Here is a 22,227-nt window from a genome sequence, read left to right on the forward strand (position 1 = left end):
TGCTCGCCCTATTTCATTTGTCTTTTCTATCTATATACAGAGGGAAGAGCCATGCTGTTGAGCAAGGTTTTTCATACTGCAGTTTGGTGCAATGTTTATTGAAGCAAGCAGCAAGTGCTATTAAGTTACCTCTGGGAAACCAAACATGGGTATGGTTTGAATTATAAGCTTGCAATTTTTTTTTCAACATGGAGATCCCTTCTGTATTAAGAGTAAACTTCATTATTAAGCAGGAATGTAAGGCTTGCATCTTACTTGCCCCAAATTGTATTAAAAGGTGAAATATTATATTTTGAAATGCTTGCCTGAATTGAAATGTGGAGTTAAAGCTGACCCTACAAATAGCTACGATGCCCCCTACCAAAAATCCACTCTATGTACTAGTAACTTTTTCCTCTGATAGTGTTTTTGCCTTCATAGATTCTACTCAGATGCATATGCAGGCACCTTACTTGAAAATTCAAGCCCACCAAAACTCTGCCTTTAGAACAGTATTATTTTTACCTGAAACAAAAAACCAATCAAGTTTAGCTTTACTGCAACACTCCCCAGTACTGAATATACAGTACCAATGCTCAACTTTTCAGCCAGAGTTTTTTTACCCCTTCATTATTTTAATCTCTTAATGAATAATTCTTTGAATTTACTGCACTTGAAATATAATATAAGTCAAGAATAATTTTGTTCCCTTGAAAGTTAATGTAATAGAAACTATCATATCCTGACAAAATTAAGCTGTGCTTCATCTGCTCCTACTTGGAAGCTGACTCAAAAGTAGAAATAAAATTTATTATTAGTCCAGCAACAAGAAACAGTTGCAGAAACAAGAATTTCTGCAGTCATTCATAACCTGAAAGGGGTTCTTCTGACAAGCAAAACTCTTCTCTAGTTAGTGGTGCATGGTTGCCCAAGAAAGCACATCTCATGTCATCTGAAGGGCTCTTTGAGAAAACCTGCTAGATACTGTGAGACTTCTGTGACTAAGAAGGTATCAAGAATTTGGGTATATAGGGCAAAAGAACATTTCTTTTATGGCAAGAATTATATGATATAGTAGAGTGAAAAAAGCACAAATATATTAGAGAGTTAAAGGAAACCTCAAGGACTCCGCAATGCACCAAACACACCAGGAAGGCAAAAGAAACTGATGGAAAATTGGGTCTAGTAGCTGCTCTTTAACAGATATCTCAGTTTATGAACCTTGCAGTCTGTAAAAGATCATTTCTGTGCGTTTAGAAATAATCAAGAAGCACTTGCTAATGCTCATCTTTGAGAATGACACTGCACAGGTGTCAATTCGTTCCCTTTCTAAAGGCCTTTTAGGTTTGCAGGAGTTTGTAAAGGTTTGTAGGTGAAATGCTTTACTTCTAAATATCTTTGACCTGAATTTTACTACAGTTGTTTCCATAATTCAGCACTAACAGACTTTGCTTGATTTAAATAAGGCTGACTACAATTAGGATAGGATATAAAAATTGGCTCTACAGTCCCACTACCTTAAGACATTTTGATGAAAAAAAGTCAGGTTTGAACATCGGCTTTTATCCAAGTTTTAATGGAAAGATGGATCACCATATTTCTCAGGGTTGTGCAGAGCCTTTTCCAGTTAGGGCACTGGAACCAAACAATGGAATTCCCAGCTGTTCACTCAGCTGCCCATGAACCCCTATAACCACATATTAAGCCTGCCACAGTCAGCCCCAACAAAAATGTGATGCAAGTCTGTTTAGAATCCTCACCTCAATCCCATCAGCCTTTGATACCTGTGTGAAGAAAACACCCTCTCAAGTTGTTCTCCACCCTTAGGTTGAGAAAGGACAGGATCAACTGCTAGACAAAGCATAAAGTTTGTCCCTTTTATTTCTTCCTGTCACAGATATCCTCACTTGGGGAATGGAAAGTTGTTTGATTTTTTAAAAATATCAGCCTTAAAAGGAAAGAAACATATGAACTCTGTCAGTATGCAATGAACTACTATCCATCAGCAAAAATTTGTTAAAATAAGTACAGCAGATAAATATCTCAAAGGAGAAGTGGAAAGACACTGAAGCTCTTGCTCACTTTCTCATAATATATTGATGAAAAATCTGGGCAACATAAGTGATATGGAATGACATCCATTGCATCTTTAATTCTTTTGTGAATAGCAGACTACACTCTCAAGGATTATCGTGAATATCTTTTCATGATAAGAACTCACACAAAAAGAAGCAGTATTTTTTTCCAGGCAAGCAGTGCCAGGAAAGAGCTATTCAAGACTTTACAAGTTGACTGCACTCACCTACTTCACCCTGTAGGATGAAACTATGGATATAGTCATGAGGGTCATGACACAATGAAAAAAAATGGTGCATGAGAAATATCAGGAAGCATAAAATAACCCAGACTCCCCTCTTTGCTCAGAGATTTTCAAAACTTTTCTTCTAATCTCAAGAAGATTCATTTCTATCTGGGCTGTATGTGGGATGAGAATGACAAGCATACATACTAGTTCAAATTAGACTTTAGAATCTAAAGATTTTTAGTCTCGGCCCCTTTGCAATCTTTTGATAAAGATTCAACCATTCATCTCTTCACACTGCTTTCCGATCACTAACAGCGGTATGATAAAAAACTGGAAAAAGTTTCACTAGCACTTCAAACAACTCCTGCAATCTAACATTTGGAAACAGAATGGGAACATTTAATTCAGCACTAATGAGTGGCCTTAGCATAACAAACTGCCCCTCACTCATCCAGAAGGCATTGATTTTCCCAGTCAGCACACCTCACACACATCCAGTAAGTGTGTCTCAAAATGCAACTCCAGCCCTTGGTTTCTGGAATTCTGCAAGGCAAATCCCCTGAAGGAAGCCAAAAAGCATTCATTGCAGGAAGGACAGCAGAAAGCACTTTAGAACTACTTGCAGATAATGGAAAACATTTTCAAAGCAGTTCATATTGCTTCTCTGAGGTGTTCCAGTAAAGGAAATGAAAATTATAAGAGCCACTTGTAAACTTTAGAGTGAGATCACAAAGTAGCAAAATTGCTGCAGTGCTGCGGTACACCTGTTTCAATTAAAGCAATTATCCTCAAACAAAGGACATTCCTGCCCTCACTGTATCAGCCAGCAGTGGCTGCACTTCTATCCTCAAATGCCTATTTAACTAGCACGTAACAAGAACATTTTCATCCTTATGTACCTTCTGTTGGTAATTGCTAATTTGTATGTGAAAACAAATACTTGCTCTATCTGTATGAAATCAAGCCTCATGACTTCATCCTTCTTCTTACTAAGCTCAGCAAGGCCTGGAGTGGGCAAAATTAGGTTCTACAGAAAGAAAAAATGTTTGTACAAATGGCGTCAGTTTACCCTTGACCTAGTTGGTTTTCCCTGTAAAGTAAACCATTGATCTTCCCTATGGTAACAATGGGAAAACAGAACCAAAAAAATTCCTGGGGCGTTCTTCCACAGCACCAACGTGGCACAGGTAGACCAGAAAGATTCCTGACTATCAAACGTGACAAAGTTCATGTTATGCCCAAAAAGCTGTTTCTCATCAAGCAATATGGCCTTATTTCCTGGTTTAGGCCTTTCTCTCTGATCTGTCCTATGGATCCTTTCAGCTGAATATCTACTGATGGACACAGGCTCTTGCTTCTAATGAACAAGGCTAAACACAAACATGGGATATAGAGGACAGAAACCATTTCTCTATTTCAAGGTATCCTGCTCCTCTATCACAATTGCAAAGAGGTAAAATCTCCTGTCATTACAGTCACTTCTTGGAGAGCAAATTGCACCTTCAGTAGATTTTAGCACAAAACAATCAGGTAATGAACAACAGACATGAACAAATAATGAAAAGAAATATACCACATGAAGAGCTGGAGTAATATGTTACTCTTTTATGATTGCCATGGAACAAGTCCTTAAGGTCACATGAAAACATGAACAAGTCTTTAAAGTCACAGGAAAACCTGAGGAAGCTGTATCAAGTTTGCACTACCAGATGTAACCACCACTTGAAGATTTCCCTTATAACCATTCCCATGGTTTTATAAACATGAAATATTTAAAAACTCTTAATTTCAAAGTGTCCTGTTAGGGCAGACCAAAGCATCCTCTTTATCTGAGTTTTTTTTTTTTTTTTAAATTGCCAGAGTTTCTCTTATCAGGATGCCTTTAGATGTTCTCATCCTGACACAGTGCAGGCAATTTTGGATTTATCATCACATTTAAACTCTGACTTCAATTCAATGTCTTTGCTTTTTTTTTGCCTTCTCTTGCCTTTTTTTATCTGCCCCCTTTGATTGCATTGTTACATCCATTTCTCACAAATTCTTAACTTGAATTTCTTCAAAATAAGAAACAAAGAATGGAATACATGTTCAACAGATTTTATTTAGGGAAAACATTCTTGTGAAATTCAGTACATTTACCTCTATCACAAGAGACTATATTTCAGAAAATAGTGCTTCCACAACAAAACAGAAACACACTGATCTTGCAAGAAACAAAATTTTGGGTAAGTTGCTGTGATTCCAACAGCTATGGTCTGGGAAGGTCACACCATGGCAACTGATGTACAAAACAAGAAAGTGTCCTACACATGAAGTAGTCTAATTTGTATGCCAGGGACTTGACAGACACTGATCACCAGGCAATGTTTATCAATAAATAGTGCCATTTACTGCAATTTATGCTCAGATTTGTGTTCCCTGAATTTGTAATGTGATTAAATACACTGAAATAACCGTAGGCGACATTCCAATTATTCCTAAATTACAGATTACCCTTGACACTAGAAATCTGTAGAAATCTGGCTGCACTCTCTCAGAGCAGTCATAGAATGGTTTGGATTGGAAAGGACCCTTAAGACCATCTCATTTCTAGCCCCTGCCATGGCAGGGACACCTTCCACTAGACCAGGGTGTTCAAAGGCCCATCCAACATGGCTGGCAACCTTTCCTTTCATGGGGCATCAACAGCTTCTCTGGGCAACCTGTTCCAGCGCATCATCCACACATAGTGGGTTTCTACACCTACTGCTTCCTTTGCCACAAGTCAGAGTACTGAGGGAGGGCTTCTGAGACCCCACAAATTAGATGCCTTGATCTTCTCCTGCTTTTGCAATCTGATTATAAATCCATATTTTAATGCAACTCATTTACTTGAGCATGCATCCAGAAATTTAAGTAAATGTGATAAGCAGTTTTTGTTTGATGTCTAACATGTCTGAGTTATGAGGCTGTAGAAGAAATTGTCCTCCAGTTTCAGTTCTTTTCTTCCCTCCCTTTCTGACAAATACATGCCAGTCACTAAAAACACCCTAACACTGACAACAGAACAACCCAAGACAAATATCCCATGTGGTGGACAACCACTTGATATTTGTTTTGAACTTTTTAACAGCAGTCATGCTAATGTTGCACACAGAAGGAAGTAAATGAAGTAGAAAATCATTACATAAACATGCAGCTTCAAAAAATGAGCAATGACAGAGCTAACAGTGAGTTAAAAACCAAGCTAAATAAAACACTCAGGAACAAATTCAGTTGAAAGCTGACTTCTCTATATTAAACCCACCTCTGCTTCCTCTCCACTGCCTTTAAGACAGATTCTACAGACCAGCTACATAAGAAACTACTTGTATTCTTGTCCATCAGATAAAGCAAACAGCTTAGTTAAATGAATGCCAACCTGCCTTCACAAATTTAACCATGTACCTGCAAAATTGACTGTGATGCCCAAATGCATGCTGCAGCTTGCCCAAGATTCAAAAGACATTTTTCCAATAATGTCCTCAGTATAGGTTTAACACACACAATTTCCTTCCCCCCCCTTGCAAAACAAAGGCTCAAAATTATTGCTGGTCCTAAAATAAGAACAAATTGGAGAGTTACCTGGGTAACAATTTTGGGTCCTCCTCCAGTTGGGGAGACCTTGCAGAAAGATTTTGTGTAACTACTACTGCTTTAGACCACAAAGATGTTTCCTAGAAATAAACCAATTCTATATGTTGAGGTTCTTGCAAACAGATTTACTATACAATACATACATACCCACCCTACATTGCAGTATAGCCTCACTGTGGGATAGAAACAGGAAAAGTATATCTACACAATTGCGTACACTGGAAGAAAAGTATCTCACTGGTACTTCCACCTTCTCAAGCACACTATAATCCATTTCTAGTTCAAAAGGTACAGAAAAGGAAGTGAAAACAAATCCATCCTGAACTGTTTTTGACGCCAAGATAAACCTTATCCCACTACAGTCAGAGACCTGTGTAGTTCAAATACAGTAAGCTTGAGGTAGCCAGGCCACGACCAAAGAATTATGAAGCATCCTGCGTTTTACATCATCAAGTCCCTTGTTGTTCAACCAAATCTGTATAACTACATTTTTACTTTCCTCTTGAGCATTCAGAAAAAAGAAAAATATAAAAATTAAACAGGCAGATGCCATCATAGTCTATCACCATGGTCATTGTACTTGAATTTCATTAATGTCTAATGTAAGACTCCTCAGGATCCCACAGTGCCAGCTGCTCAGCAATAACCACTTGCACATTTGGTAAAGGTATGAAAAACAATGTGCAATTTTAATTTTCCTCCTCTGGAGTTTATTCTGCCTGTTCCATTTTCCATTTACTGCAGATTAACATTGTAACTGCACAAACATCTCAAATGTTCAGAATCACCCCTCACGTGCACTGCCTGCAAAGGCCATAGGACCAGACCAGAGCAAGTCTCAAACAACCTCTCTTCAATGTACCTTGCACAGCTCTCAGGCCTCACTGCAGAGCTCTGCACATCCTGTTTAGCAGGGAACACCACTTACCAACGTGGAAGTAGCCTTGCAGCATTAGGAAACAAAGTTCTTAGAGTGCTCCCTGCCCACACCCACTCAGTGCTAGAGCACACTAAACACGAGCATGAAGTTGAGCTCCCACTCTCTCGGGCACACTTGTGCCAAAGCAGGTTCCTCAAGAGACACCTGAGCATAGCAACTTCTACTGAATCTATAGATGGGACAGACTGGAGAGCCATATGCTCCTGTAGTGTTTAATGCCCTTGCAGGTACCCAGCCTGGCTAATCAGGACCACAAACAAAACGAAACATTTCTTAAATTAAATTCTCATCATGATATCAAAATTCAGTGATCCAGATTTTAGCAATATACCAAGAAGAGAAATATCCACAAACAAAACAACATGCTCAAGAGTCAATTTCAAAAAATGACAGTGCTTACACCTCTTGAGAGACTTCTCATCCTTCTGATGTTTCAGTGAGAAATAAATACCTATAAAAGTAGAGGAACTTAAGTTTGGAAACACTCCTCTAAAGAATTCTATTACTTTGATAAAGACTTAGATTCTGAACTATCATTTATCCAGTACTGGATTGTTTTTTTGTTACACAAAAGTGAAAACTTTTTCACTTATTAAGCAAAACAGATTGTTTAGGAGAGAGCATGTACATCTGGAAATTCAAATGTTACAATGCTCATCTGTGGCATAATTGTGGTGAGAAATAAAATAGTGTAATTGACTTTTGTAATACTTTAAGTATTTTAGGTTAATGTTCAACCCTTGATTTCTGATAAAAAGGACTAACTTTTCACAGAAGTCTCCAAAATGTTACAGCCAATGAATGAGTTGTCACAGTTTGAAAGGATAGTTCTGCCTTTTAACTGTATTACTTAAGGCATGGTTGTGTTCAAAATGAATGCTATTTATTATTACACGTCATTCAAAATGAGCATGGACTTAACAGCATGTGGGAGTACAAAAACTATGGCATACATTACATATTTACAAGCTAAGATACAGAAACATGGCTTGCCATTTTAATGAATTCTATAAGCATCAGTGTTGAAATACAGGCTGTAAGCTTGCCAATGAAACATAACTGTTTTTAAACTCTTAGAAAACCAGCTGACAATAGCTTGGCAAGAACACTAGCAGAAAATTAAAACAAAACTGTCCTGAATGTACCCTTTAAGCAGAAAATTCTTCTGCTTCCAAACTGCTAAATGTAGGATCTGGCCTAAACTTTCACTGAAAATATATTTTCCCCCAATTCAATCATTACAGAGTATTTCATTCAAGGCCAAATTAGATTTGGCCTCCTCTAAAATAGCTAGTCTTGAACAGGGAATGGAATTGATATGGGAGAGAAGCACATTTGAAAGTTTCAGTAAGATTACTGTGTTGCAAAACTAGAAAGCATGTATAAGAACCTTAAAGTTTTGATTAAAAACACCGGCAAAATTTCCTTTGATAGTGCACAGCAACAAGGCTTTGTTGATTAAATAGAGTTATTCTGAGACACACTAGGCTGTGGAATTAGCATTCCATGTTTAGAGGTAGGAAGTCTACAGCAACCAGAGACAAAGTGAAATCTCTACAAACAGACATCTCAGGGGGGTGGAAGAAAAAAGGTATATTGAGTTTTGTGCATTTTTATTAGATTTTCCAGATACTACAGAACACCCTTTCCAAGCAAGACTACTTCTATTATTTGATTAAATCTTTATAAAGTTTTCTCATTATATCAGCCTACCTTTAAAAAATACTGTTTAAAAGATTCAGATGAATTTGAAATGCAAAGTACCTTTAGGTACTTCAAGTAAGATTAAGCTGCTAGAGTTTACTTTCTGGACAGAGCTAGAATCATTTAGACCCTTGTAAAGATGTTGGGAGTCTATCTGGCTTACTTGAAGGCCTTGCTTTTGTCAGGAAAGTCCACAAATGCCAGAGGTTTATGGCCAAAAAGGAGACAGAAGAGTCCTGCAATTTTATTTAATAAACAAATAAAGGGAGATTCCACTGGGGCACATGCACGTGGGGTTTTCTCTCTCAAGGTTTGGAGGCCACAGCCTCCTTTGACCCTAAGCTCCCAGCCACATGGTGCCCTCTTCCTTTCCCCACTGGCTGGGGCACTAGGAAGATACAGCCCTCCCAAACCACCTACCACATATCCCCCCTTTACTACTACTTTACCTCAGTGTTCAGAAACTCAGGCTGTGCAGACCCCTGTCTGTTTGAGCAGCCAAGCTGCCTGGGCTCAGCAATCAACCTGCAGCCCAGAGTCAGTAGAGACATTAAGACCCATTTCAAAGACAGTAACACGCACACCTTCACCCATCAAATTGTTTATAAAGGCATTAGCTTTCCTGTCAATCCCTCCTCTTCTTCTTTCTCAATTTGCCTTTTTACAAATACTAGTTATCATTAACTTAACCCTTCCTAACAACCAGGAACACTTGAAACAGCCCCTCCCGACTTTTTCACATCTAGTCCCTGCACCAGGAGTGGCAAGTAAATAAAGGGAATAAAGTAGACAATGACAGTTCATATTAGTCCATGAATCACTAGAGCTCCTCGCTATGGCTACTAAGAGCTGAAGTCTGCCATCCTTTCCTTCCAGCTGAGAAGTACAAGCCTCCAGGGAATTAGAGACCTTGACCTGAGTATGATCGGTCCACACATGTCCAGCTGTCCTGACTGCTGTCTCTGCTGTCCTGGTTGAATGCTACACACAGCAAAGACCAAAGGCAGCATCCGTGCTAAGGGGGTTTCCTGTCCAAGTCAGCCCAAATAACCACAAGTGTCTCCTACCAGGGACTCCAGGGACCTCAAGTCAGGACAAATGACCTCAAGTAACCTGAGTGACCTCAAGCAACCCCTGATGTTCTGCCCCTTCAGCTCTCAGTGGGGAGCAGCCTGCAGCACCCCACACCACATCATTACCAGGCTAGCTGGTCAGGGATACAAAGCAGACTCTCCCACAGCTTCCCTCCCAACCTAGCCCCTCCATTCATCTTCTTCTCACAGAGTAAGTTCCTCAGCAGCAGGATCTGTGCAAGCCAGAAAACTCACCTGGCTCATGGTAGCCCTTCAGTTTTGCTGCACCCAGTCAGTACAGAGTCTTAAACTGGGTTAAAAAAAAACAAAACGCAAAACCAATAAACATTGTTACACAAAGAAAAAAGTAAAAAACAATGTCACAGCATACATCACAGTTGAGATAGCCACAATACACAGAGTAGCACCATACAAATTTAGAAGGCTTTAAGCATTCACCCACACAGAACAACACCATATCCCATCAGAAGACTGCAAGCATCTACCCATGCAGAGTACCACCACACCACTTCAGAAGGCTGTAAGCATCCACCCTTCTTGTTCTTCAGCCCAACCTTTTATAACCCTCATTGTTCATGCATTGCACCTGTGTGCCCTCTGTTCCCTTTGGTGATGGGTCAGTGCCCCTGGGCACCCCATGGCTCATTGCTTTCAATGCTGCTCACCTGCTTTTCACAGCTGCAGCCCATTGGGGATGAGGCTCAGCCACCCAATTACCACAAACTGTGTGTACCTACAAAACAACTCAGTGGGCACAAGCCAACTTACTGTTCATATCTCATTCTTCCTGGCCTTTCCCAATCCTGTACAATGCGTTTGAAGGGAACGGGCAAAGGCAGCTATGAAAATAAAGCACACACACATTCACCAATAGTGGTTGAATAAAATGCACTTGCTTGTCTTTCCCACTTATCAAAAGAACATTTGAAAAATTTTTCCTCCTTTGGCATGAAATTCATATTAGACAGAGAAGTTCCCGTGTCCATCCCTTTGGTCCTGGGGGTCTCTGCACTTTTCCTATTGGGAATTGTAAAAACTGTGCCATTATCCTTGCCTGTACCTTTACCTTTCCTTAATTCCTTCTTTCATATCTTTTTTATACCTGAGATGCCTTTCTAACCAACTCCTGGAAGGGCTCACTTAGCCTCCTCTCCAGCCCCTGCCCCTGCTGCATGTGGGCTCTCACCCTCCCTCAGTTTGAAGTAAACTTGAATGGAGACTATAACTCACACAAAAATTGTTTATTTCAGTTCTCTCAAACAAAAGGCAGTTGAAAAATAATGATCAGTGATTTTTTCAGAGGACTTTTTTTTCCCTCTTAAAATGCTCCTTCAAACTGAGTTTACAATGGGAAAAAGTTGTTCTAGGCAGACACAGTCTGCTTGTACAAGAGATACACTGGCCACCTTCTTGCGAGTTTTTATACATCAGCCCAAGCACACAATCCTGGCCAGCACTACACAGTCACAACTGAACTACAGGAATGCTACTGCAAACGTTGCAAAAGAATCTTACTAATAAATTACCTTACAAAAATAATTTCTTCTTGAAAGGCTTTACACTGAATACTGCATATTTACTAGTTTCCCACAGTATTTAATATTTTTAAAGGCAACATAATCAAATTCAGAAGATATCTGGTTTCTGCTGTTAATACGGTTTTGTTCATTTAAGCAATTTATTTCTGTCACCATGCATATTATAATTTAACAAAAAGCAAGTGCCCACGTCTTTTCAATCACAAATTTTAATAAAGCAGAGGAACACCAGACTTGTGGCTTCTGATTAAAGTACTGCTTGTTTTCATTTAATGCTCACTAGCATATTAGCAATAAACTGCTTTGAAGCCTGTACTGTATTTAGCCTTTCATTTTTACAGAGGACACAGCACTGCTTAACATTAAGGCTTTTTTTTTCAGTCTTCAAATGACTAAAAATTGTCCATGTTCGATTCATTCCAGGCATACTATAATTTTTTTCTTTCATCTATTTAAACTGTAAATGTTTCACAAATAAATGAAAATTATGAAAAACAGAAGGGTACACTATATGTTTAGCATATATTACCTTATTTCTTAAAAGTTTAATTCATAAATGTTATTCTATTCATTGTTCTGTATTTCCCAAAGCTTCTAGAATTTTTTATATTTTCCACTTGAAAATAAATAATGCTTACTATTTCAATTGTTCCTCTAATCTGATATTAAAAACAAACAGGCAAACGCCACTTTATACTGACTACAGTAAACAAACTTGAATTATTTATTCTTCATGATTTAACAATCGCCCTGTAGAGAGAACAACTAAAAAATTTAATATTTCTTTTTGGGTTTGGGTTTTGTATTTTCTTTTTAATCGGAAGCAAGTATAACAATAAATAGTGAGTGAAAATATTCTTCGTTACATTACAAAATATACTTCATTACATTTTTACATGAAAATACCTTGCTTTGTTTGAGAGGCACAACACCTGCATGTCCCCAGTGCTGAGAAATGTGGAGGATAAAGCACATCTAGACATAAATTGGACTGTATGTGACAGGGTCTCAGTCAGGTTTGGGGACAGGGTGTTGTTTATCTTTTAGTCTGACATTATTTCTTGTAAGGAGACTCTTTTATGCATGTCTAGAATAGGGGATCTAGGACCAGGTGTCAGCTCTTAGATCCAGCTGCTCTATTCAGATTCACCTTAACTTGGTCAGGGCAAAACTCTGACAACCAGGAAAGCCTCCTTTCTGATGTTGGTTTCCCCAGAAAGGAAACTCAGGGATGCAGGGCTGGACAGAAGCTGTGGTACTCTCCAGCAGAAAGACTAGACACGGCCATGCATTTTTTTTTCAGCCATACATTTTTTTCAGCTATGAAGGCCTGTAAGATTATGTAACTCACTTGAAGTGAGTTTACCAGTAGGTACAGAGAAAAAACGATGAAACTTGACAAAGGCACTGCATTTCAGTTTCATGGTCTTACATGAATTCTTTACTTCTTACACAGAAGCAACAGCAGTGAACCTTAGCCACAGACTGCAGCTATTTATGAACACCTGTGTAAAGTTTCAAGTCCTTTCCATCTGTTAAGCATGTGGTCCAAATGTTGGTCCAAATGTAAATGGGTGCTTTTCAAACTCAGCTGTACTGCTGCTTGAACAGCCTCAGTGTCAAACAAGTGTGGGACTCTTCTTACCTAACTGTACACAAAAGCTCACAGAAACATTGAAAAACAAAGTAATGATGGGGATGATAAGACCAATTTGCTTTAACTGTCAGGCCTGTGATAGCATAAATTATATACTGTGGCTTCATACAAAGCCTTGCTTTTTTTCAACGCAGAGAGCCAATAAACACTAAGTGAACATCAATATCATTACATGAAATAGATTCCAGTTTAAATCTTGGTATTCGTGACTCCCTTCCTGTCTTCCTTCACAGTGGTTTCCAAAATATATTTTCAATACCATTCTGAAATTATTATTTTTGTTTACATTTCATAAAACATAGGGTTGTCATTTTTTAACCACAGTTGACATTGCAATAGACTGATTTTGTTTTATAAAAAAGGTCAGGACAACTTTTTTTTTTTTTAACAATAGTTGGAAATCACTGGACCTCCCTGGGGGATGTAATTATATCAGAAACTATTGCTGCTGTTTACATTGGGGTGCTTAAGCTGTTAGAGGATATAAAACATTTTTTATTACCTACAAGCAAATAAAGGAGTATATAAACTAATCAAATCATCAAAGATCAGCGTCAAGAGATACACAGACAGGGAAAGAGTCACACTGTGGGTTTTGAGTCCCTGGGCACAAATGTTCTTCTTTTAAGAAACTGAGATTGCTGCTTTCTTTCACCTTTATCACAACACCAGTGGTATCAGTGTTACAATTTTTCAAATGTGGGTGATCAATTGCTTCTATGCAAACTTCAGTAATTGCTTGCTTGCAACAGAATGGGAGAGGATCAGCATAAGGAACATAGCTTGTAAGGATAAACTTTTGAATCTGAATGAGCATCCCAACACTTCCGAAGGCAAATTATAGCTTTGAGGTACTTCAGTTCTGGCTTCTTTGATACTCAAATTACAAATACATTATTAATAATATTAATATTACTTAATAATTAATATTGAATATTAACATTAATATTATGATGGTATTACTGAATTGCTTCAAAACTCCACCTCTAGATCTCATGGATTTTGAATCATTGTCTGAGAACTCTTTTTTTTTCCCTAAAAGTGAAGGATCTGAAAATTATTTACTACTAAAAATTTAAGCACTCCCTAATTCTTGAGAAAAACAAAAATCAAGCATTGCTTGTCTAGATTCCTTCCCAGAACTCCACTTACATAAACATTGACCGAGAAACAGCTGAAGAGAAAAAAATGTACACTGTTTAAGTAAAGGACACACAAGGAAAGACCTCAATGAAGATGATTACATTCCTGAGTGTGGAGAGGAGTGATGACTCCAACATGGCATAGCAATGAAGTTATCCTGTCAGTGCCTCCTGTCTCAAAGGAAGGCAGATATCATCAAAAATCATGCATTACATACATGCATATCTCCACCAGCTACAGCAGCTTTAATGGAATTTGCATAATACCCTAGGTTAGAGTATTTTACAGAGTTCTGACAAGTAACAAGCCTGTCTGTCCCACCAAGCATCACAAACAGCTTTTAGATTTGATCTAGACTAGGCCTTGGGCAATCCACCTGAAGCGATCTCAGTACCTCACAGAGGCTGTTCCATCAGAAGAAAACAGACCTCTATGCACCACTATGCACAACAGACCTCTTTCTGTAAAAGAAAGGTCTGAGTCTTTGGCAAACCTGCAGGAGAGAGGTTTGTGTGTGGAGGTCACAGGTGGATGAGGCTTAGGCAGAGCAATACCTGAAAAAGTGACAGAGACAAATGATGCCAGAGTAGAAGGCCAGTGCATCCTCTGCTGGCTGAGTCTACTGTTACTTGTTCCCCTGCCAATGTGTGGAACTGGCTGCGAGTAGCAGCTGGGAAAGCAGCCATCCCTCTTTGGTGTTTTTACATATTTGCTCAGCAATTACTCCAGCTATTTCACATGCATACTCAGGATTTGACTGCCTTTATTCACCAAGATCCAGACTCCAAACTATATGCCCCCAGGTCATGCACAGTGGTATCCTGTCATTGATACAGAATGATCACTGAGCATACTTCTGTCATTATCAGAATACTACCCTGCTGACTGCTCACATCCACAAACATCAGTTTGCCTAATAATTGGGATGGCATATGCATATTTGGAAATGCTATTAAATGTAGTTTTGCTCATATATGCAGCTTTCTTCTTTAAAGAAGCTTGCAGTACTGGATGTTGGATCTAGACAGAAAACAACCAGTACAATAACCATACCCATTTCACCACCAGCCTTAGGTAGAAAGCAAAACAGTACTGAGTTTTGATATTTTATCTACAACTAAGTTATATATATTATAAAACAGCTGGAAAAATCACTCTGCCTTTCTTCCCTGGTGTTTTTATCTGTATAATGAGAGTAGTAGGTAAAGATGGCTGGCAAAGCTAATGCCATTACAAAGCTGCACTTAATAACTAATAACTAATGTGGTTAGTCGGATGTTATAAAATGATACAAAATATAAAGTACTTGGTAAAAAACCTGTCTTGACATCGGAAGCAGTCATTTAAAATCATGAACCAGAACAGAAAAACAAAGCATTGAGTCACCTTTGCAGACTCACCCTCAGACTTCTCTTTCTTGATTCCTCATTCAGAAAATGAGGATAAAATATTTTCCCACCTAATAAAAGAATCACAAAAATAAGGCTGAGCTCCCTGCAAGCAAGTCAGTCAAACCTCTGGTATCCTGATACACGTCTTTAATTTCCTTTCTATTGAGTGCCCAGCTTGGCAGTTACTGGCTTAAGTGTTGCTGAGCCTTGCAAAGACACATGAAGGAAATGGGAGCCATAAATAGACAGTATTTCTGCGAATAAGGGAACATGACTGGGACACAGGGACATGGAGTCACAGGTTTCTGGTTCAGATTAAGGGCTGCCTCTGATTTACATGAGGATTTCAGAAGTAATTTTAATTTTTCATCACATTTTTCCACCAGTCAATGGGATAATGTTTTCCAACACTACCAAGGAAGTAACAAATAAACACTAACAGTTTTGAGGCACCCAGATATTGCAATAAACACCAAAAAAAGCATAAACAAGGAATTAATATTCCTGTGCAAAGTCTAGCATGGTTTTGCTGAACACTCCAGGCTGGATCCCATATGGAGAGCTGAGACACTGCAAGAGAATGATCAATTTTAATTAATGACACAACACATGACTAGCCAATTCAGAGGAGGTACACATGTAGGACCGAATTAACATTGCTCGTACAACTTTTATTCTTTAATTTCCCAACTTCTTGGCACTACATCTCCTCCTCTTTAGCAAAGCTACGTTGGCACTGTGACACCATGAGAGATGCACCAGAGAGACAAGAGACTGCTTGCACTTGAGGGCTACTCTCAAGGGCAAGGTCTCCATCCCCAGCACCGCACCAGGACACAACACCCTGTGGGAACCTCCCCTCCCTCACAACCAGCCCCGCACCGACCTGCCGGGCTCATGGCTCCGCTGCCTGCGCTGTCCGGCCACCAAAGCCGCGGCCCGAGGGCGCTGTCCCAATCCTAGGGCGCTGTCCCGGCCCGAGGGCGCTGTCCCGGCCCGAAGTTTCTGTCCCGGCCGCCGGTGCCGGGACGGAAGCTCGGGCTCCTCCGCTGCCGCTGCGGCCGCGGGGCTCCGCTGCCCCCGGGCCCCACCCATATCCTCCCCTGCACACACACACCCCCTCAGCCGCCATCGCCCGGGAGCCGCCGTAAGAGCCCTCTGCTGTCGAGGTGCTCGGGGTGTGCGGAGAAAACGAAGTGGGAGTCGAGCCTTTCCGTCTATGCCAGAGTGTTGGGGTTTGGTTTTCTCTCGCACTCGTCCAGTGGAGAAAAGCCGCTCAGGGATGGAAGGCACCTGGGAGGTGTCCGCCAGCAATCAAGTGTTCTGGTGTGGTATGATTAGCCCCTCCACGATATTGTGCCATGTATTTATTTTTTGGAGTGGTGCAGAGTAAAATAAAACCTAAAAAAAGGTCAAAGCAAGTAGCCCATGAGAGACACTGCAGCTCACTGCTGCACTGGCTACCAAATTTAGGACATATCAATCAAGGTGGCATCTTCCAAGTTCAAAATAAAGGCCAGACCCACCACAAGGAGCTGGAGTTTCCCCATAAAACAGGATTACAGAAAAACTGAAAGAACCTTCTGAAATAAGTTTTCAAAGGAAGCAAACCTTTTCAAACCACTTTGTGCACAGATGTGTGCCTCTCGCCCACCCAAACTCCTATGTTCACCTTCTCTACCTGAACTTTAATGTTTTGAGGCTGATTTTAGTGAAACGTGGCAAAGGTTTTAAAGATCTCAAATGTGAATTTGCTAAGCACCAGTTTCAGGAATGCAGGTGTCCAAAATGAACTGAAGGAAAGGCTGCAGAATTAATTCAAGCAGTATTAGAGGAAGGAAAATTCACATAGAAGAAGTCTTTATTGATGTCTTAGTGTGACAAAACCTTCACAGTTAGCAATCAGCTACAAACCACAAATTGCAGGAGGCTGGACTTCAGTCAGGGAACTACTTCTGTAAGGACTTTGCACACTGCAGGGTCTGTGTCCAGCTGAATTACTTGGAAAACGGAACCCTCTGAGCTGTTCCTGTTTCTATCATTACACAGGTAGATACTTTTTGATTATTATCGTTTGTTATGTTTCAGGGGTTATTTTCAGTCACTTCTGCTAACATGTGGGTGGTTTTGGTAAATTTCTGACTTGGGCTGGCCTACCACACAGAGGAAACATCTAGCTACAAGGACATTGGGAAAATCTGATCTAGATCCAGTCATGTCAGGGTAAATGTGCATCAGGAAGAGAGCGTGGAATGCCTCCCCTTGTTCCTTGCTGCTCATTTTTTACCTTTGGATTTTATTCATTTAAGTGACAGGTATCTGGGCAATACCTCATTCCAATCCTGTGGTTTTGGGTGCAAGGGATGCAGCACTACAGTGTCAGTAGTCTTGAACTGTGAGCAGGATAAGCACAAATGAGATATCTTGTAATGGAGGATGCAATATGTCAAAGATAAAACATTTAGAAACACTGCATCTGACTATTTTTCCATGGCAATAATCATTGCTGCTTCCTAAAATATGGGTTAGGTAAAGTGGTTGGATGCAGTTGGGATGATTGAGTGCTCTGAACTGCAAGGATCTTCACTGTGGAAATAGGAATTCATAAAAAGAAAAACAGTCATTAAATACAAATGTATTTAAATATAAAAATAACTAAAATGGAACTCTAATTTCAGTAAAAACAAAACAAAATTAGGGGGTTGTCCTGGGTATCAGGATGAGGGACAAAATGGATTGTGATAGCCCAATTCTTTACATTGTGAGAGCCAGCACTGTGGAAATGAGTCCTAAAAGGAAGAACACAATTTGCTTTACTCAGGTTTTAAATCAAACAACAGGCAGGCTTCTACTAGTCAAGGAAAGAAAAACCTTCAGCAGTACCCAGAAGCAAGAGGCCCTGCTCTACATGGAGACCTTGCTGGAGGCGTTGGTCAGTGTGCATGGCATGCCCGGAGACCTGCAGTGGCCAGGGCAAAACCTGTGCTCTCCTCTGGTGGCCAAGGTGCTGTAGGGTGATCCATGTAGGGCTGGGAGGAGACCATCTGGGACAGGTTACTGAGAAGATGGAGATGGAAGGTAGGGCAGGAGTTGTGTTGTTAGATCCCAGTTTGAGGGAGGATAAGACTTGGTGAGGATTGTGGTGGTCATAAAGGACTGCTTGGTGTGGTGCAAGTTGCTCATCATGATGGGTGCACTTTCACCTCTCCCTGCTGATGGTGAGGCTGAGTCTTCTGGGTCTGTGCTTTTAGCTGGAGCCAACTGGGCCTTTGCTACTTAGTTCAACTGGTTTACTCTTGAACACGTTTCTTTTCTGAGCTGTGGTGCTGCCATCACAGCTTTTGAGACAGTGATACTGGCCTGACCAGGACACCATGTGAATGGTGAGCACTGTGCTGGTCTCTGACTATTTGCAACTCAAGACAGTGTAAGGTATACCGAGGCCTACACCCAGCAGAATTATTTCTAAGAGCAAAACAGCTCAATTCTCTAACTGCAGGGTTATTGCTATCAATTTACACTGCTTTTACCAGCCCAGTCATGAAGATTTTCTTCTCTGGAGTAATGTCTGCATATTACTAAGTATTACTGCCAGTGTCAGCAGACTCCTACTTAGAAATTAAGTTTGCTGTGGGGTCTGTCAGAGGTTGAGGTCTCTCTACAAGTCCAGCAGAAGAATTAGGTTTCCCCAGTTTTTCAACCTCCTAATGATTGCACTTTATATATATCATAAAGCCACGGAATTTATAATTTATGCTGGAGGTGTAAGAACACTCACTGTTTCTAGGCAAGGAAAAACTACTTAAATTATTAAGCAACCTCAGCGCATGTCATGAAGCAGTGCTGCATTAGAGGGAAAATAAATAAAAAATCCATGTTAAATCACGAGAAACATGTCTTGGGAATGATGTCAGTGTTGTGTTTAAGTTGTCTGGCTGTCCTCAATATCAATTTCAAGCTTCAATTTTAGTAAATTTATTTTAAATATAAACTTACTTCCAAATGCCCTAGATTCATAACTCTAACTTGGGGACAATTATATACTTTTGTAATGCTTTCCAGCTTCAGGTTCTCACTGATCTTGTCAAAACGAATTTCTTTCTAATACTGCCTTTGTTTTTACCTTTGTGAGCATTCTGCTATTGTTGGAATGCTGGCTTTTCTTTTGGATATAATTAACATTCAATACATTGCCATTATAATTTCCTCCACATTTTACATATTTGTTTTCCTCAGGTCTGCTAAGGTTTGAAAAGCCTTTTTTTCTGTTAAAGAGCTTGAAATGGTTTTGAAAGCTTTATTCACTGTTGATTACTAACTTAATTTTACTTGTAGGTTTCGTTGTGAAATCCACTGACAATATTGCTAGGCTATAGTACAATACAGACAATATTGCTATAATTGCTAACATAATCAGTTGGAAATATTGCATGTCAGATGATACTGTTAGTTTTTGTATTTTATCAGGAGTTTACATGCAGTTTAGATTCATGCTGTGTAGTCATAGATTTTCTGCCCTTGCACACAGCTACTGCATTTTGATGTTCGATATAACTGCAAGAATTAACATGAAGTTAGCTGAGTGTCCACTCTTCTTGTCTAGTGGAAAAAAGGACAAACTAAGTATGTGGTATATTTCTAAATATTGGTTAAATCTTATGAAGATTTAACCAATAGAAAAGAATAAAGATAGAAAAGAATAAAGAGTGTTGCTCAGCTTGTATGGTAGGTTTCAAGAAAGCAAGAAAATTGTGTTTGAGACTTTCATTTTGTTATTTAATTTCACATGCACTAAAATAAAAATAAAGCAGATCTGGGACAGAACATGATTCTAAGAGAAAATGTTACTGTACGCAGTAACACTCTCAGTTAAGAAAAAATGAGTCAAGCGAGACAAATCTAATAGCTTCTTTCTTTAGTACCATTATGATTAAATTGGTTAATGACACAGGTGAAGCATAAGAGAATATAAAATAGGTGGCCTGGAATATAAAAGCACTGCCAGTATGTAATGAAAATGATTTGTGTCATTCTTTAATTTCATTCTTGCATGTATAAAAAAAAGCTGTTTCCTCCCATGGCATCTTTGGTGGTCACAACAGTGTTAGGTAGTTTTGAAAAAACTTTAGATACATTATACATGTGTGGGTTTTTAAAAAAGTTTTTTACAGGTATAACAGAGAGCAGAAATAAATTCTTCCCTCCCCACGCCCCCCATCTATGGAATATAATTTCATGTCCAATTCCTGTTACTGTGATTTAAGCTTTGGAATGCATGTACAAGTCCCATTAATCCTCAAGATTTTGCTTAACAAAAATCTATGTATTGGGGTTGCCACATTTAAGCCTTCAGTGATAATAAACTTAATTAATCATGTTGTGGTTAGAAACCAATGCTGTTTACAACATAAGAAAGTCAATACTCCAATATAATCCTATATAGCAAGATGCTTTTATACACTTAGAAAGGTAATACCTGATGTGTCTGATGTGTCTTACAGTAATTGTTGGTAAATATGAATCCTTAATGTCTGACATCAGGGTCCTTTTATATCTCTATTTGAAAATGTGTATTGAAGAACTGCACCACTAATAAATAACTTGATGCAGTACCCAGCAGGATGTTAGAAAAATGTAAATTGAATTGATTAAGTAGAAAACAGAGTGGTTTATGGGTTGTAAGTAGAGCTTGGTCATAATTCAGCTGCTGGTTTGTCTTGCCACATGCAACCCACAAACAAAGGAACGACCAGGAAGACAATATTTCTTGAGGTCAGTTTAGACCCCCAAGAGCAGTGTGTTTCTCCACTCCACTGGAAGCATCACTGGATGCGTATGTCCTGGATTTGTTAGATCTAGATTACTCAGTCTTTAGGCTGTATTCTTGGCTGGTGCAAGTCAGGTTTATTCCCTCTTCACTCTCCTCAAGGTCCATGGACATAACTTCCTATGCATTACTCTTTCTGGTTTTTTTTCTCATATGGTAATATTTTTTTTCAAGTTGGTAAAAGATTTGCCAGTATTTCTAGCAAAGTAGTGACTGCTTGAGTCCCACTGGAAGAATGCTTGTCTCATCTCTAAAATGAATTGTTAAGAATGGTCTGGAAGATAGAGGAAGGCAAACAGCAAAGGACAAATTTAAGATGACTTAATGGGATGGTAGCAACATGTGGAGATCTAAAACCAGTGAGGTATTGACTTTGATGTTTGGGAATGCAAAGATAAATATCCAATAATGAAACCAGAGCAAAGGTGATATGTATCTCCCATTGAATAGTCAGCACTCGCCTCTTATTGATCATCTGTGCCTGAGAGACTAAGGCAACCAATTCTTCTTCCCAGTACTGACACAACATTATGCAGTCCTGACATTTTATTTGTGGAGAATTACTTGTTACTTTTCAAAGTGTAATTATTGTAATGTAATGGTTTGTTAAAACAATGTTGATTTACAGCCTCTGCCTGTTAGTTCAGTAATGCTCATACATTTAACCATTGACTATAGAATTAATTTAGTCCAGATTATAGTCATTATTCTTCAAGTAAGAAATTAATTTTCAGAGACAACTGAAACAGTATGGAAAAAATAATATGTCTATTAAGGAATATTTTCTAATAGCATTGAGTTTAAGTACTTTTTGGTAGTCTTCAAAGACATTTGTCACATGGCGAATGAATGATAAAGAACCTTTCACTGAAATGATCTTACCATTTTTTAATTGGAATTTCTCAAAAAGCAGGTTGTAGAAAACACTTCAAAATGAACAGCTCAGTCTTGGCAGAACAGACAAAATAGACCATGTGACCTAAGAGAACTTTGCTGAAATTACAGTTCAATTTGCCAATATTTTGCTTTTCAAT

The 22,227-nt window shown here is 39.2% G+C and overlaps 1 protein-coding gene across 1 annotated transcript in view; it reads right to left on the reverse strand.

The window, feature by feature from the left end:
• Positions 1 to 16,265, reverse strand: part of BANK1 (B cell scaffold protein with ankyrin repeats 1) — a 132,688-nt gene extending 116,423 nt beyond the window's left edge. The window contains exon 1 of the mRNA XM_066549133.1: positions 16,253 to 16,265. Coding sequence (XP_066405230.1) covers positions 16,253 to 16,265 — 13 coding nt within the window. The remainder of the gene's footprint in view (positions 1 to 16,252) is intronic.
• Between the last annotated feature and the right edge of the window lie 5,962 nt (positions 16,266 to 22,227).

This window comes from Molothrus aeneus, chromosome 4 (assembly GCF_037042795.1).
Source record: "Molothrus aeneus isolate 106 chromosome 4, BPBGC_Maene_1.0, whole genome shotgun sequence".
Lineage (NCBI taxonomy): Eukaryota > Metazoa > Chordata > Aves > Passeriformes > Icteridae > Molothrus > Molothrus aeneus.